Source organism: Cinclus cinclus, chromosome 18, assembly GCF_963662255.1.
Source record: "Cinclus cinclus chromosome 18, bCinCin1.1, whole genome shotgun sequence".
Classification (NCBI taxonomy): domain Eukaryota; kingdom Metazoa; phylum Chordata; class Aves; order Passeriformes; family Cinclidae; genus Cinclus; species Cinclus cinclus.
In genome coordinates, this window is record NC_085063.1 from 12521876 (window position 1) to 12539951 (window position 18076).

At 39.9% G+C, this 18076-nt stretch overlaps 1 protein-coding gene across 2 annotated transcripts; it reads right to left on the bottom strand.

The window, feature by feature from the left end:
* Positions 1-6853: 6853 nt before the first annotated feature.
* Positions 6854-11859, bottom strand: CIMIP1 (ciliary microtubule inner protein 1). Of its 2 annotated transcripts, XM_062505015.1 has the most exons (4): positions 10634-11859; positions 10102-10183; positions 9274-9372; positions 6854-7456 (listed from the first exon to the last, which is right to left on the bottom strand). In XM_062505015.1, exons 1-4 carry the CDS (start codon positions 10669-10671, stop codon positions 7325-7327), a joined length of 351 nt encoding a protein of 116 aa, XP_062360999.1. In that variant the 5' UTR covers positions 10672-11859; the 3' UTR covers positions 6854-7324. The 2 variants fall into 2 exon arrangements, with proteins under 2 accessions (XP_062360999.1, XP_062360998.1); XM_062505014.1 differs by lacking the exon at positions 6854-7456 and having other exon boundaries at positions 8816-9372.
* Positions 11860-18076: the final 6217 nt, after the last annotated feature.

Consider the following 18076-nt stretch of genomic DNA (forward strand, 5'->3'; position numbering starts at 1 on the left):
GGACTGCAAAGCATTGTTGGCATTTACTTCATGAAATAAAGTCCTCCTGCTGTCTGTTTGCTGTTTTAGCATCTGTGGGTTCTGGAGAGGCCTGGCAGGGCAGTGGGAGATGCTGCATGGCTGATTCTGTGACCCCTTGTACTGCCTGAGCACCAGATGTTGCTTAATGATTAGTGTGCAACAAATTAATAAATCGATACCACAGACAAAAAACATCCATTACAGGGGCCTCCCAAAATCTCTCCTGTGAAGGAGAAGTGAGACTGAGACCTGCAGGTATAACATTATTCACTAGACACAAATTTCTCTGGACTCTGTGCTATCCTGACACCTTGCAGAAGGAATGTACACTTGAGATTAATTCTATTCCATAGGTGGTTCAATATGTGCTAGAAAAAAAAAACCCTGACATTTTTGGCCTGGTTTTGTTGTATACAGATGTTCTTGCAGGGAAGGGTGAGTGGTCAGCACAGTCAAAGTGAGCTCAGGAGGAACAAGTCCCACGTGCTGCCTTCCTGTAAGGCCCTGGTGTCCTGCCCTGAAGGGTTTTATCCACAGGGACTCATTTCAGTGAGTCATAGACTTTGAAGTCTAAAGATAAGATCTCGTTGCCCAAGCTCCCTCTGTAGCTTTGTGGAGAACAAGGATGCTGTGGTGTATCATTTAAAGTCTGAATTTGGACTGCAGTTCTGAATCATGACCAGAGTTTAAAAGTCATGCATGTAGTACATCACACACTGCTCACCCTGAGCCTCTCTCAGCCAAAAATCAGGCAACAAATTGAGTTACTGCCTTGTCATCATTAGGCTGTCAGAAGCATAAAAACTTCTGTGCATCTGGCCTTGTTTTTCAGAAATAAAAAGCATTTAAAGTTGGTGTGATACATTATGGAATGCAGCTAATTAATGCCCGTGTAACAACCAAAGGGAGAATTCAGACAGAATTGAGATGTGGTTTCTGAACCTGTATAACTACCTACAAATCCAGAATGGGACAGGGAAGTAAATGAATCCTGGTTTGGCCTGATTTTTAACATTCTTCTTACATAGGAAGTGTGTGTGTACTTCTGTGCTATGCTTGGGGCATAATTTATGTACTGCAATAAATAATAAGTATATATATGCATAATTAGAAGGGACAATAAAGAAAAGCAGTTGATGAAATTGAATTATGCATAATAAAGCTGTAATTTTTCAGGGAAAGCTGTAGTCATCAGGAGAGAAAGTGAAGCTTGTTTGTTTTGTTAGTGTTGTGAGGGACCTGAGCTGGGACTACAGTCTTGTAAGACTTTGTATTTTTATGTTTTATTCTATTACCCCACAGGGTATGGGCAAGACCAGGTGAGGAAACCAACATTTTGGAACCTGAGGTGTAGGATAAACTCTGCAATCTGCCCTTATGGGGACTGTTTAGGAAGCTTATAAGATAATGCTGTGTATTTATCTGCCTTTCCACAGTAACAATGTCTAAATCATCATTACAGAGCCCGTCTTCAAAAGAGAAAGATTTGGCTCACTAGGTTTGAAGAGCCATTCCCATGTTTGGATGCTTTTACACATCCATGACCGACCTGTATGTGCTTCATTCAGCTTCATAGCAAGTCCAGCAACACTGCCAAATGCACAAATGAAATGGATGTAAAATACATTCCAAATAATTGCAGTGTTTATGTAATTTGGTGTCTTCTGTGTTCCAGAAACCCTCAACAGCTGGTTAACCCCAGCAGGATTAGTGAGCTGAGAGGGGCACATGGAGTACCAGGGTCTGGCTGCCCAACAGAACCAGCTGGGTCCTACCTGTCACTGCTGACAGGTAAGGAAGAATTAGCAGTGACTGCAACAGTGCAAATGAAAGGAAAATGGAAAGCAGATTTAGGCAATTCTTTCATGAGTCCTTTAAATGTAGAATTCTGCATCTCTGTATGCAGGGCATTTTAACTGAGATTTGTTGAGTCTGAAGAAGGTGGTTCCCACTCAAGTTAAACAGCTCTGGCCCAAGGTGAAGGAGTAAGGCTCGAGCTGTCCATTGCTCGTGGCTATCCCAGTAAAATACTGATTTGCACAGCACTCCTACTTTGAGCAAACAGAAGGGCAAACAAACAGTAAAAAACCTGGTTTGGTCAAATCTACGGCAAGAGCTTTTCTTAGTGGACACAGCTTCTGGGAGAACACAAGCATCAGCAGTGCTCTTTGGGAACCAGGTTATTGTCCAGTTTGCACTGCACTGTGTTCCCTTTACCTGGCACCTGGCTCAAGATTCCCAAAAATTGTAGGTTGAAGTGACTTTTCCTACTCTAAATATTCAGGGCCCATTTCCTTCTCTGACCCAGCAGCACCACTGGCCCTGTGCAGAAGCATCACAGCCAGCCTGACTTACCAGGCCTTGGGCTTAAGCAGCAGGGGCTGTTTTGCTGCCACAGAGAACTCCCAACTTTGCCTGTGACTACAGCCACGGAGGAAATGAGGTGGGGGAGAAGATCTCCATGTCCCAGTGAACCCATAAACCCTGGAGACTATAAACACATGGGATTTGTTCATTAACCAGTGTAGTGCCAAGACTGAAGCTGCAGTGCAGGGGCTGGGAGCAGAGAAATCACACAGCTTACCCTGAAACAAAAGACATCACCGTGCTCTGGCAACAGGACCACAATGGCTGTTTATTTTTTCCAGACAGGGACTGGAGCTCACTGAGGGATTTTTTTTGGGGCTCTTGCTTTGTTTTTGTTTTGCTGCAGCTTTCAAGGATGAGAATGTTGTGTCTGACGCGTGTCAGCGAGCAGAGGAGATTCACGAGCAGAGTTGGGCTCGTCTTGCTCCCCGGTGAGGAATAAAAGCATTGCCCGTCTCTCACTTCGGGAGGAGAAGGAGGGGCTGCGGGAAGTGAGAAGGCATTGTCAGGTTCGGGTCAGGCTGGAGCATCACGGATTAGCCGGGTGTCACTCGGCAGCCTGGAGGCATCGCTGGGAAAGCCGGAGACAGAAATGTGCGTGCAGGGGTGGGAGCGAGGGCTGCTCTCTCTCACATTTATGATCTTTTGGGAAAGCAGTCAGGAAAATGGACTGAATAAAGAGCCTTTTATCAAGGAAACAGAGAAAATGGCCACTTCTACAGCCCTCTATTGGAACTCTAAATGATGCTGTTATTAGAGCTGTTAAAAACTTTGGTTATCAAGAGTTGTGTCCCCATTTAATCCCAGTCTGGTACCTGCAAATCTGATCGTGCACCTAGGGAAGCTGCTGTCAGTGGAGACACCAAACTGAAAGCATGGTGCTGGTGGAGAGTGAAGATTCTTCATTCTGTTTATTTCTTCATAGCTGCATCTGTTTTTATGCTTTGAAATCCGCAAGTTTATTTCAATATTTAGTGAATTTTTAGTTTATTTCACTTCTTTAGTGAAGCAGATAAAGCAGTGAGGGAGAAAATATGAGGTAAGGGGCTAAATTCAATCACTTGAGCCACACACACAACCTCTGACCACAGGGTGTAAAGGTGTAATCTCCATTCATAAAAGCACATTGTATAGACCCATCACTACCCATCACAAATTTGAGCCAGATCTCATATGTTAACTGCCGAGTACAGCTCCCCTAAAACAGGACACATGATGTTAACAAAATTGGGATGTTTTAAAATTACTTCTCAATACCATTAGTCTTTTTCATGTATGACTGAGGAACGATATTTTGTTCACTTCCAACCCAATCAGTTTCACAGCACAACAGTATCAGTTTCCAGTACAGTTAAATTTATTCCAGTATGGCCCAGTGAAATGGTGTGACATGCTTTCAGCTAAATGACAATTTGACAGAATGTGAAAACCACAGGAGCCAGGAAGAAGGTAACAGTCTGTGAGTGGGCCTTATCTGTCTTGTTACAAGGGGAACAAAACACAACACAGTGAGGAACCTAAAGCAAGGAGGGCCTGGCTTGGGCTACACAGGGAAGCAGAGGTTTCTGGTCTGGTTGCCAGTGACTCTTTTAGATCAATGTTTGTCATTTTGCTACTTTGTACAGAGTGGAAGGAACCAAAAAGAATCCTTCACTAAAGGAGGAAATTATGTGTGTGAATGGGGAGCCTTATGGCTCTGAAAATTATAATAATAAAATTTACATCCTCTGTCTTGTAAGGAAGCAATCTCAGAACTAAAGTTACTGACAGAGCAGCCCATAGGATGCACTGGAAACAGGAGTTTGATGCTCAGCCTTAGGACTGCAGTGAGTGTCACTGGGATGTCACAGCACGTCACTGCAGAGATGTCTCATGCAGAGCACTGAGATTTATTCTCCAAGTACTTGTCTGTGCACAGGCTGTGCCTGCTTTTCGCCTTGGTTCTTTCCAAATGTACAGCAACTCTTGTATGGTGATTACAACCTCAGCAGTGCTACTTACTCAGAATCACCAGCAACTATGATCTAATAAAAAAATCTTTATTCTCTGTAAAATAGCAGTCTTTTGACTCTGAGCTTCTGGTAAAGTATTTTATATTAATGAAATTATAAATAGCAAGTGCCAGTTCTGTGCCAGTTCTAACAGCACAGAAAAGAACACACTGTGAAGCAAAACACCAGGTTTTTGTCCCCCAGTTTTGTTTGTTAAGTGACTGCTTGTGAAAAAGACAGTTTTGATTTCATTGTTCTTCAACTTAAATACAGCTGCCATTTAAGCCTTTGCTGTTATTTCATCACACACCCAGGAGAGGACATGCAGGGCCCATCCTTGGTGGCAGATGTGGGGCTGACCTGCTTCCACCTCTGGTTCTTGTGACTGGGTAACATTTCTGTGTGTGCAGATCTGAAAGACCATCCACAGCTCTTCTGTAAAATGGGTCTATTTGCAAAGTTTACCTGAAAACAACATTAAAGGCCAGATGGCTTCAGCTTCCTGTTAAATTTTTTTGTCAACCAAGGAGTTGCTTTGCAGCTTCCTGTGCTCACCAGAAGCTTCAAAAAAGACAAATGGAATTTTAGTTGGAGCATCTAAATACACTTACATCTTGTTCTCATATTTTGGTTCTGGTCTGACTTGCACAGAAACACAGGTCTAACACTTTTATTCAGAATTGAAGTACTTTAGACTTCTGTTGCACTTTTGAAGTTATTTAATTTTGTTTTGAAGCATTTTCTGATGTGTGCAGAGTTTACTAACACTGTCCTGACCTTGGAGATGTGTGATATTTTACAGTGTGCAGTGGCATTTATGTACCCAACCTGGCTCAAATAAATAGGTTAATTTCCACAAATTAAAGGCCAGGTTTCAAACATAACAAAGTGATACAATAATTCTGTAACAACCTTTAGGATTCACAACTGCGGCAGATGAGTGGGCAGGCCTTTGTCAGCTGCAAATCCACAACTTCTACACAATTTTTTTCATGTAGAACGTTAGAAGTGTTGGGAAAAAAATAGTCAGGTTTTTAGTTTCACATAACACCAAAACGCTGAATACATGGGATGGATTTATGGTAAATAAATGACTTAAAATATTAGATTATATTCTTCGCACATCCCAAATTAGTCTCTATCAAAGTATCTCCTGAAGTAAAGGTACCTTAAATGACAGAATGTACAATACAAAACCCTTACTGTTAGGACAGAGTTAATATTCAGACATTGGAATAAGATCAGGAACGTCCAACTGTAGATGCTGGACAAAGAATTTATTTTGGTTTTCAAAGTCAAACCATGGCTCATCTGGACTTGGATTTCACTTCATACAAACATCCACTGGGTATTTGGTTCCAGCTTTGAATCTTTAATATAACTCTTTAAAAGTCCGTGAAGTTCCCCTTTTATTTGGCCTGAATTGTTGTAATTTAATTGCCACTAAATGACATATTAATAATTATTATACCTGTTTATATAAATCAGACAAGACTAAGATCTTATGACCTTAAAATAAACTGAAGAACCACATACCCCATGATTAAAATAAGCAAGACATACAAACCTGGCAATGACAAGAAAGCACACTGATTTTTAATATTGTTCTTACAATTATCTTGGTTGTCCAAAGAACAGTGTACACAGGTTATGGTTAGTAGCTAAACTGCAATTTAACTTCAATTTCCAGAGTCTGATTCCAAGTTATTCTTTATTCTGGTTTTTAAGTAAAGTGTCTGAAGTTACTTCTGCTATGTGTTCTCTTTCTTGGGTAATCTTTCCAAAGGATATGACTCACTTCTCCATTATTTGTAAAGAATATGGGAAAAAGTAAAATATTATTATTTTGTGGGCATTTGGAAATGGATGTGTAAAAAAAACAAAAAGGTGGGATGTTGATGACTGTGAGTCATTTCTTGGGAAGAAGGGAAGAACAAACACTGGCTGCTGCCTTACTGCTGTGAAAGCCAAGGACTTAGTGCTGACTCAAGCAGCAGATATTGATGGCTGCAGAACACAAAGGAGATCTTGCAGCAGGGTTAAAGAGGAAAACCTTTCCCCTTCAAGTGATAAGGAGTTAGAGGGAACTGCCTGTGCTGATTTCTTGGAGGCTCTTCTTTGCTTAAACAACCTTCTGGTTGGAGCACCTTGGGCAGTTAGAATTCTATCGTGCAAACAGTTGCTGCAGATCAATGAGTCCTTTTGAGTTTCCAGAAATCCTGGCAAACCTTCAGGTGCATAATGAAGTGCAGGACAGAACTCCAGGGCACTGAGGGAGCTACCCCAGTAACTCCCAGTGCAATCACCTGCTGGCTCTGAGCATCTCTCCCTGCTAGGTGCAAATATTGGTAAACACAAAACTGAAGTGATATACTTTGTAACCATTTACATACTGATCAGCTAATGGAAAAACCCTGTTTTCATACTAAAACTGATTTTTCAAAGTGACTTTGTGTCACTGTGGTCTTTGTGTACTTTATTTCCTTACTGGGAACTACTCACTTATGTGTGTAACTACACAAAATACCTGCAAAGCACACCCAACACAAAGCCCAGTGTATTTCATGAGTATTTTATGAGTAGAGGTCCTCATGGAGAAACAACAATAAAAATTTGCACTGTCATTCCAACTTCCAATTAATGTTTTTAAATTATAGTCCTATTAGTGCTAATAAAAATAGAATGTGCTCTGTGATCTTCATCTGAGTTTATTGTTATTTCTAAGTTAAAAGCAGAAGCTCTGAAGCAGAGTTAGCAGCTTTGATACCATAGATTCAATTAAGTAAAATGAAAATGTTCACACTTTACCAAAATGTTTATGGATTTTTACATAAACAGCAGAAATGATCAACAGTCCAACAGTCCACTACTGGATATCTCCTTAGGAATGCAGATGGATCTCTGTGCTTCTTTATTTCCTAATGTCACTCAGAGGGCTCACACGGTCACTTCATACTACAGACAGCTCCTTTGGAGCTTTGGATTTGAAAATTGTGTTCAAGTGCCAGTGCTGGAACACCTGATCTCCAGCCAATAAATCCCTGGGTAGTTTTAGGTACTGGAGGAGATGGAAGCACCTAAAATCAAAGTAACATGTAAAACTGAATGATTAAAAGGTTTTTGGTTGAAGTTTCTGTCATGCAACACTGTCTTTTGTGCTGTAGTGTTCTAAACCAAACAATCAAGTCATTGTTTAGTAGTGTATGTTGGAATTTTTTTTAAAGTTTGTTTCAATACTAAGGGCTTTAATTGCTTAACATTATCAGATTTTTTTTTTATTATTATTATGTATGGAAAAAGCTCAAGCCGAAGATAATCATCATCATCTTTAATTAACTTCTGCAAACAGGAGAAATAGTGTTTTCTCCTTGCAGTTATATATTTGGTAGCAATGCAGCTATGGAATAATAATTTTAAATCCAAATACCAAAGATATTACTGACCAAACTGGCTTTTACATCAAGAACTACTTATTCATTCTACTTTCCTTCTACTTTAAAAGATGGGTGAGCAGCAAGTTAATCTGCAACTAATCTAGCTAAAAAGGAAACAAAACAAAACCCAACAGACTCTGTTCAGTGACTGCTGTGCTTACTTTGGCTGAATCATGTCAATTGGGCACGTTCTATCATTTCAGCATCTGGGGACTTAGCAGAGAAATACACAGCAAGAGAACAATGTTTCAGTTCTCTTGCCAGAGTTGCTTCACTTTGTTCTTTAGCCAAGATTAGAAAATGTTTATGATATTTAGGTGGAGCAGTTCCTCAGAAAAGATAATTTTTATGGCCAAAAGTGCCACCCACTGAGCAAGATAATGAAGGAACTCATGTCCCACTTTTGGTCTGGGGGAGGGGACTATGCAGAAGCTTTTATTAGTCTAACCTAGAGAGAACAGATTTGACTGTTATCACAAGGTAAATGTGTAGAAAGACAGTTCTGAAAAAGATGTATGAAACTTCACTCTGAATATGTAAAGGGTGACCTAAATCACAGCTAACCCTCCTCTTCCTCCCAGTTCTGAGGTGAAATGGAAATTCTGCTCCAGTGTGCACCAGGCTCTGCACACTTGTGGAGCAGCTAAGTGCAGGATTTGTTAATGTATCAACACCCTCACAGGGCTGAGACTTGACTGAAACTGAAGCTGGACTGAGATTGGTTTGGGACAAAACAGAACAACAAGTAGCAAGAATGGCAGAAATTATGCCATTTCATTTCTTTACCACTCTAAGCCCTAGCTCTTGATTTTTAATTTAATCCCAGTAAAAGGTTTTACTACTTCCTTACGTTATCTCTCCACCCTTGGAATCCTTTGAAAGAAAGCTAGCTCAACAGGTAAGAATTTCCAACCTCCTTTATTTCCCTAATCTTCTCTAAGTGGACTGACCTTCCCTTTCCTTAGCATATTCTGCTTCCCCTTTTGTGAGTACATTCCTCTCCCAGTGTCACTGCTTCAGTTGCCTGTGGAGTCACACTATCCACTGTGATCCTGACACACCATATTTGTAAATTAAACCATAAATCACATTCTACTCTCCAGCTGTTTGACAGCTTTAAGACTCTGAATGTACATATAAATCGTATAAAACAAAATAATTATTACTTGGCTTATTAGAACTAGCTCCTTATTAATTTGTGGTACTCAAGAGGACAGTGGTATTGTCTCTGCCAAAGAGCAGATTCTTATATAAAGGTAGAAAAATTACAGCCATATCCAAGGGGCAATGCCTTGTCTTAAACAAATGCTTTTAAAGCATTGTTTGGCTTGCAAATGCAGTTTACTTTGACCTTTATTTAAGACCCCCCCCCCCCCCATAAGACAAGTGGTTTTCAGAGCTTGTGTGGTTTTTGAAGACAGATGTTGCTGTATGGCAATTCTAAAATCTAATTTTCTAACCTTAATGTATTTTTCTACAGGTGTCACAGGTCGAATCTGCAGGTGATCTGGAAGCTGAAGCTTGGGCTTTGCGTCTTCTTTCTTTTCATCTCCAATCAACTAAAATCAAAACATATTTAAAAATAAACTCTTTATCTTTTGAAATATACTGTAATATGTGATATCCACATCATTCCCCTCATTGCTGCATATGAACTTCCTGTTCTTTCCACCTGAAGCAGGATTACTTAGTGCTTTGGAAATTACTGGATTTTTTTTTGTTTGTTTCAGAAGACATACAAACTAGATTTATAACTGTGCAGGGGCTGCATTAAACCTGTTCTTCAGCAATGAAATACTGTGATTCCAAATGTAATATCATATGCTACTGTACTGTAATATCTAAACATCACTGAGAAGACACATCACTCCAAATATTTTCATTTGTTGTTGATTCCCCCACTAACAATTTCATTAGCTGGAACCTTTTCCCCTAGATTTTTAAAATACCATACGGAGAGACAAAGGGGAAATATTTTCCTGTCAGTACTAGTGCATTGAAAACTAGTACTTGTTAGCACTAGGAGTCATCCTTCTCAAGACAAATATATCAGGATATGCACAGCATATAAATTACCATGAGATGTGTTTTATTCAGAAGAAAACTGAATATCTGAACCATTTCAAAGGCAGTGCAGTTGCTACCTTGGATGCCAGAGTAGTGAAGCATACTCAGTACATTTCTAGTCTTCTGTGCTCTCATCATTTTGTGTCCAGATAAATTTGTGCACAAGTAGATTTCATGTGTTGCTTTTATTAGAAACCATATTATATGCCATTCAATTTTACCTCCTCAGGAGATGTTTTCAAAAATCCCCATTTCTCAGCCCATCTTTTAGCAGCATCTTCTTCCTTTTCAACATGTTTTTTCCTGAAACCAACAGACAAATATTTAAGATCACTTTGAAAACTTTCATTTAAAAAAAAACCCAACATGCCTACCCAACTATTGATGTCACAAAGCACAGCACTTTGGCAGGAATCTAAACTTCCATCTCAAAAAAGCGAGTTTATGTGCATATTATCATTGTCTGACTCAGAGTGAGTGGGAAAAGAATAAAAACCTTTCCAGAGGTTTGAAACAGCGCATGCGAACACGCTGCTAAGCACCAATAGCCTACCAAATATATTTTCATTTACTGTGTGGACTGACGAGACGCCCCGGCCCCACACCCAGCGGGGAAGGAGGGCTTCATTGGAGCCAAGCCCCGACTTTTCGACCAAAGGCGCGCTCTTTAAACGCGCACCACAACTGCTGGAGCGCGGAGCTGCGAGGCGGCAGCAGAGCAGCGGTGACTGAGGGCCGGGGGCTGTTTGTTACCAGTAGTTGTCCTGCGCTATGAAGTTGCCGGGCTCCATGGCGCCGCAGCCGGGCCGCCTCAGCCCCGCTGGAACCCGGGGTCCGCCGCGGCCGCTCGGGCGTTGCGGGGCAACGGCGGCGGGAAGGGCGGGAGCTCATGAGGGGGGCACAAGATGGCGAGAACGCGTTTAAATGTTGGCAAGTGCGCACACACTCCCTGAGGGAAGGATCTTCTTCTCTCGTCCTTTGGAAGCTCGCCGGTGGTACCACAGACAAGTCTCAAGGAAGAAAAGCAAAAGAAATCCCGCCGTGTGCTTTCCTGAGGCCCCTCAGGCAGGCACAAGATGGCGGCGGGGGGAACTCGTGTGGGCGGGCCCAAGGTGATGGGAGGGGCAGGTAATAATTAATGAGTGTAATAAAATGTTGGGAAGTGGTCAGACCTTCCTGAGGTGCTCTCGTGTTTTAGGAGCTGTCCTGTAGCACCACAGCTGTGTCTCGGGAAAAAAAAAGCGAAAATTCCTCACTCCCTGCTTTCTTGAAGCCCCTCATGAGGCCTGGGGAAGTACTTGGTAATTTTTTTACGTTTGCATTACGATGGTGGAAAGTTGTTGTTTTTTTTTTTTTTTTTTTTTTTTTTTTTTTTTTTTTTTTTAAGCTGCTGTAGTGTTCTGGGTTCCTCTTGTTGCACGCCGAATTTTTTATTTTGATAATTTCATTGGGAAACAACGCCACTCCTGTGATGCAGTGCCTGATGTCTTCTGATAAATGTCCTTTATGAGCTACGTGCCTGTGACAGAAGTTCTGAGGAAGACCTCAGCATACTTTATGGCTTCTATGTGAGAACCCTGAATAAATTTATGGGTTGTTAAGGGTTTATTGTGTTCCAATATATTGATATTTTTGGCCCTACATGAATTTCTTGGTAATTTTATTTTCTTGTAGTTGCCGGATAAAATATTTCAAAAATGAGTGGAGCTAGCTGGCTCTTTGCCCTCATGGGTTTAAATGGTTCCCGATCTCTTTTGTGTTGTAGGGAAAGTGACTTTTGTAAACACCCTGGAAATAGTTAATGGGACTCTCACACCACTGGGCACTTATTATCCTTCTTAGAAAATAAATGCAGAAAGGTTCTGGCTTCAGCTGAGTGGTTTGTAGGCAGTGTGTTTGAATGTTTAATTATTAGACTTTAAAAAAAAAAAGTCCAAAGGCCTTAAATATTTGAATACGAGAAGACTATATACATTTATTAGTCATTTTAGAAGTACTAAGAACCTCTGTTTGAGTAAGAGGAGAATAAAAATGCCTTCTATAGTTCTAGAATAGCAATTAATACTGCTCTTCTGGGTCCCTGAAAATCATTAAAGTATCAACAAATGGAATATTTCACTTACATGCCATTTCTTGATTCTCTAATTGATAATTAGGCTCACAATTAAATCATCTGGGTCTCCTATCACACCCATAAATGCTTACTCATTGTCCTACTTAATTAACTCCTGCTGCTTTGTCACATTTATCTCAGGAGTCTTCTTATTGCTTTGATGCTTTCCATGAAAAAAGATAATTTGTTAATGAAACAATCAAATCCGTAGTTTACTGTCAGGGCTTAAACTGCACCAGCATTTGTCAAGAGAGATGAAAGTTCTTATACCAACACTGTGGAAATAGAACTTTATTGTGCTTGAGTCTTTTGCACTTATTTCTCAGATGAGGGAGTGTAGTAAATGAGTAGTTAAAGTCGTAAGTATTATTAGACTCTTATGAGTACAGGGCAGTATTCAAATTGCACTATGAGTAGAAAGTGAAATAGGATTTTAATGAGATGATGATACTGAATGACAGGAACACAGGTCTGTGGAGATTCCAGAGTCTTCTGCAGAAAGTCTGGATATTGTAGCTGCATACAACAGCCTTTGTCATCATGTGACCAATGCTGAAGTAGATCCTACATCATTCAGTGTGTCATCTTTAAATAGACGCCAGTTTCAATACTTGGTGCTTTAAAGTTGGGTAAATTCTATCTTGATGTAGCCATAAATACTGAAATTCCAATTCTTCCTGTTGTCTTCTGCTTAGGACTGATCCTGTTATTCGGCTGTTCAGCAGTGCTGCTGTTGAGCAAGAACTCACAACTGCTCTTCAAGAATTTACAACTCGTCCATAACTTGAGAGTTGCAGATTAGCATCAGGATTTTGAGAAACCTTTCACCCGTGTCAGGTATTGCTCTACCCCTGGGGACACAGTTTGGCGTTTTTACAGCCCCTGTACTCCCTTTTCTCAGTCAAAAGAAGTGCTTGAGGTGCTATGTTCTGATGTAGTCTGGGTACTGAATGATAGGGATTAAAACTAACCGAGGGGGAAATGAGGTGCTTTAACCCAAATACAGTGTTCTGTGTAGGTGTACGAATGCTTCCACCAGCACATGATGGGGCAATGCACGAGGACTTGGAGGAGGGCAGTGCTGGCTGCTAGGTCCAGGTTTTTCCAGTGTTTTAGGGTGGTGTGTTGACACAAACACAGGTGTTATTGCTCTGTGAAATAAGTCAGGGAAACAAACAGGCTTTAACAGGCTCTGCAGAAAGTCAGCTCGCTGTTTTAATCGCTTTCACAGAACAGCTCCACGAGCAGTTGTGCTTCTGCATGGAGGCAGCAGACAGAATGGAGACAGGAAAAGGTGATGTGAGCTGAAATGAGCAACCCAGGGTAGGTGGATATCTTAAACCTCTACTGCTGCAGAAAACTGCATACTGCGATTTTGGCTTTGTTAATGTTTCCATTCTTGAAAATCTGAGTTAAGTTTTGGTTTTCTGGAAATCTCACGTGTCAACCCTGATACAAGAATGTTAAGGTTTTGTACATTGCTTGTTTATGGAGAAAAGTATCCAGATGAGTACACAAAAGCTTTCTGTGTCACAGTCTGAAATTACTTGAAGAAAACAAGCCTGTTCTCTTGAGTTCTCTGTAAGGATTTCTGAGTGCTGTTTATGAGCATCTCTGCTCCCATGGAATGTGCTGAGATTTGAGTCTATGTGATACTCAGATTCAAGTGCTAAAGAATTGTTGCTAAATCTACCTTTGTATTGTGTATCTGTTTTCTGAACACTTATGATGCAAACTAGCAATGGTCTGGTATAACAGAAATTGGTTTTCTTGTGAAGATGGTGGCTACACAGAAGAATTCTTCCTTTGTGAGAGTAGCTCTAGCACAGGGTCCTGCTGGAGAGATGTTTGTAAATGCTGTTTTCTGAGTGGAAATTCAGGGCAGTGTCACACATGTGCTGTGAGCAGCACACATTCTCAATTTGGGCAATTACCCCAGAGCTCTGTTGCTAAACCAGTATGTGACCAGTAAGTCCCAAACTTTCCTGTGGTGCTATGGCTTTTGCTGGATGTCTGGTAGCTCTGTAGAGGCATCTGGCAATGTTCTGACTGGGCTGTTTGGCTGGAGGAGTGCAACAAATGCCCTCCACTGATGGCAGATAACAGCAGGGAGGGAGGGGGAATGAAGGTGTCCATAAGGAAACCTGCAGTGGGGTGCACCAGCACCTCACACCCAAAAGTGCCATCTTCACATCTAAACTTTGAAGAGCAGCTTCATTATTTTCTTTCAGCTGCACTAATCTGGTGTCTTCCCCTCCACATCAGCCATGTCAGAACATCTGAAAGTGAAGCTCTCTGCTGAGATGTTTATATATGCATTTATATATCCATGTGTATCTGTGCTTAGACTTTTGCATTGAAAATGTTTACCAGAAAATATTAGTACTGGCAGTTTTGTGTTTGCTGCTCCACAGTTTGCAATGTGAGGTATGGAAGTCTAAAAGAGTATTTTAGCATAACTTCATTGTCTTTTTGCAATGTTTTTACATAATATTTCAGATGTAGGAAACCTGAGACTGCCTTGTTATCATCACTGTGATTTAAATAATGAAGTCCCATTGACACAGACTGGTTTCATTTTAAAAAGCCCTGCTAAAGTCTATCACATCAAGAACATGTTAATTGGAGTTCCTGAATTTCCATTTATGAACGTAATCCAACAGCCTGGTTAGAATCATTATATGTTGTGGCAAAATTTAGAACTCTCATCTTATTGTGGCTGTAATTATCCAGTGGCTTTTGAAACAGTGAGGGCATGTTTGTTTTCCCAGTGATAATATGTTCCTTTTTTACCCATAAAATGGCACTTACAGCTAGAGCTTTATGCAGACTTCTGTGCTTGAAAGATTCAATAATTCCTGGGATTTTATTTGGTTTTGAGCAGATTCTTTCCTTTTTATTCAAACTAAAGATTTGCATGAGAGACTGACTGCATTACAGTAAACCTGATGGATGCACTTTATTTCTGTTGTACTTGGTGGAAGAAGTATATATGCCCTCCAGATAAAATTGTTTATTCTATGGACATGGAGACCTTTGTCACTTTCAAACTGGAGAAAGTGTTTGCATTAAAATCCCCGAGTCCCAGGCATTGTCTCAGAGCACAGCTCCCCAGTTCTGGTTGCCCAATGCTGCCCTGGTGCAGTTTCAAAGAATACAGCCACCACTTGTAGCCACTGGAAAAATTTCTTGTGAATTCCAATGTGCAACACTTAACAGAACTGTTTTGCTGGTATGAGCACTACCTATGCACCATATGAATTAAAGATGAAGGAGAAAGACACAATTTTAAATTCTATTGCATTGTATAAACTGAAATCAAACTCTTAATCGTCTTTGAAAGTATTTTTTTTGTTTCAATACAGCTCATGTTTCAAATCAGAAAGCATCTCCTTTTTTCCTTTTGCTTGAAAAGCAGGGGGTCTGGGACATTTTAATAGCTTTCATAGCCTACTCTGCAAATATATTATTGCTGCACAATAATTTCTTTGCATGAGAATTGCTTAAATGATTCAAAAAGGATTGAAAAATATATTTCAAGTTTTAATTTTATGCACAGAACATTAATGAGCAGTGCCCCTTAGAGACTTGCTGTCAGTTTAACATATTCACAATAATCTCAACACAGATGTTATTCCATCGAAATCCTTTTAGAAAGAAGAAACCAGTAATTTTTCCTTAGAGAATGTCAGAAAATATGTTATTGTTGAAAATTGCATTTTGATCCCAGAGTGCTATGTAAAAAAATCATTGCTAGGAAGAGTAAGTAGCACATTGTTTCTGAGGTAAAATGCATGTGAAACTTCCTTGAGCCTCCTGTAAATTTTAAAACAAGTGAATGTTCTGTTAGTCTCATGCAATTTTACTTCCCTTGAGGGTGATTGCAGGCAGTGATGGGATATCAGCATCTAATTGTATTCTAATTTAGGAGAGTATTTGTTATAAGATCAGATTTCTCTATTTGTAGCCATCACATGATGAAGTTATTGTCTCTTTTGGATACATTTCCTCTGCATTATCTGAGCATATAAATTAAAATACTTGCTAGAGAGAAAGTACATACTTGGAATGACAGTTTTTGTTGGAAAATGTTCTAAGTGCCCTTTCTCTTTTGTGTTCTGTGATATGCCTGTGTTTTCTTTTTTCTCTTTGGTGCACTCATGTATTCTGCTTGCTTGGTCTTGCCTGAGAACAGCTCTGAAACAATGCTGGTACTATAAAAAATGATAAGACTGTAAATATTATGTTGCTCAATATTGGAGGTAAAATTTTCTGTTCCACTTAACCTTAACTAAAGTTGATCTCCAGAGGAGAAGCTCTAGCCAGTTCCCTGGATAGACCCCAGCCATATGGGAATGGTGCGTAGGTAATGTGAAAGAGGACATTTGGGAAAGTGTTGGATGACTCAAAGCAATGGATCTGCAATTTTCCCAGGTTTTAAGAACACCTCTAGGACTGCATAAGTAAAAGAATCATAGTTGGGAGTGGAATAAAGTGCACCATCAGTTCTGTGCAGACAGAGCTGATTGGAATAAGTCCCATCAGGTTTTTCAGAAGTTGTTTGGAAGAGGAGGAAGGTGAAACATGAAGGTACAGTTCACTCATGACCAAAATCAGGAGAATTGACACTTCCAGTCAAAGAAATGTTTCAACCTTTTCTTGGGAAGGAAGCAGCTCCTCCAGCCACTTAGTGTGTACTTTGACAGAAGGGAAGGTTGCAGTTATGTAACACACAAAGTGGGATCTCGGTTTCAAGTCTATTTTATGAGCCCTGATGCACAGAATGGCAGGGATGGTGACTCGGTGCAACTTCAGGATACTGCAATGGAATATCCTTTATATCCTTTATGCAAACGTATTTATTTTGCAAAAGTAGATTTCTTGATCTTCAATAGCTTTTAATTTCTCGACTCTGCCATTAAGAAAAAAATCTGTTTAGATGATGATAGAAAAGAGCTGCAAAACTGTAAGCAAACACAAACAAAAAGGGACAAAATTTCCAAACATTTGCTTTAGGTAGGATATGTTTTACTTGAAGTAACAAGCCCGGAGAATGAAATTCCATTCTGTTGTAGAATACAAAGAGAAAGAAATGCATTTAGCAGCGATGTGTTGTTTTAATAGCAGCTATGGGAGATCTTCGGATTTAAATTATTCACACTGTCATACTTGTGTCTAGGTTCATCCTATTTTATACTTAGTTGCACTCAACATGCTCAGTTTTTAGATGTATGCACTACAGGTAATGTTGCCATAGTGAAAATGGTTGCACAGTGCTGTAGTAGAAAAAAACCCAATACATCTATTTTCCCAATAACAGTAGTATTGATATTGGGAAAATACAGCATGTTTGTATTCAATTTAGGTTAGGATCTTTTTCTTTATCCTGAAGGTAGAAAATATTGTTTTCATTATAGATTTGGAAAAAAAGGTTTATTGTTATTAATTTCTTCATTCAAGGTTTGGTAGCTTTCTTTGATCAAATTTGCTGCTCCTTATGTAAACTGCACCTTTAAAATTAACCTGAACAGGTTAATTGCTGTAAGGAAAATCAGTGTTTAAATAGGTGGTATAACATGATACATGGAATAAAAAGGTAAATGATTAAGCACTTTAATGTATCTATAGCCCTTGGTTTAATAGTGCTTTGACTAACCTGAATTATGACATATAATTTGACACGTACACATCCCAATTCAATCAAAACCTCTTTCAGTAGCATCTTAAATAGTACCCACTCATGCAGACTTTCACATTAAAGTAATTATAGGGGGGGAGAGTTGTAAGAACAGAAAGAAAGTTTACTCTTCCTCTTTATAGTGAAAACAAATGTGTTTTTCTCCAGAATCTGCCAAGCCTGTGTTTTAATGATTTAACAGATGGAGTTGGCACATGTGAACCTGGAAGATGCATCTGTCTGATTTTTCCAGTCTGAGGATTTTTTAACTGCATTAATGGCACAGACAATGGTAAAATATCACCTCCCCAGGCTGCTTTGCTCTCCTAACACATAATGTCTTTTAAGGAAAAAAAAAGTGATAGGAGACTGGGGTGAGCAAAAGGCCAGAGAAATGGGGATTTGA

Bases quoted from the DNA above. Each gene is read 5' to 3' on its own strand.
- CIMIP1 (XM_062505014.1), bottom strand. From the start codon at position 10,671: ATGGAGCCCGGCAACTTCATAGCGCAGGACAACTACTG. The intron at 10,184-10,633 runs GTAACAAACAGC...TGTTGGTTTCAG, and splicing joins ATAGCGCAGGACAACTACTG to GAAAAAACATGTTGAAAAGG. The intron at 9,373-10,101 runs GTAAAATTGAAT...TTTTGATTTTAG, and splicing joins TGAAAACATCTCCTGAGGAG to TTGATTGGAGATGAAAAGAA.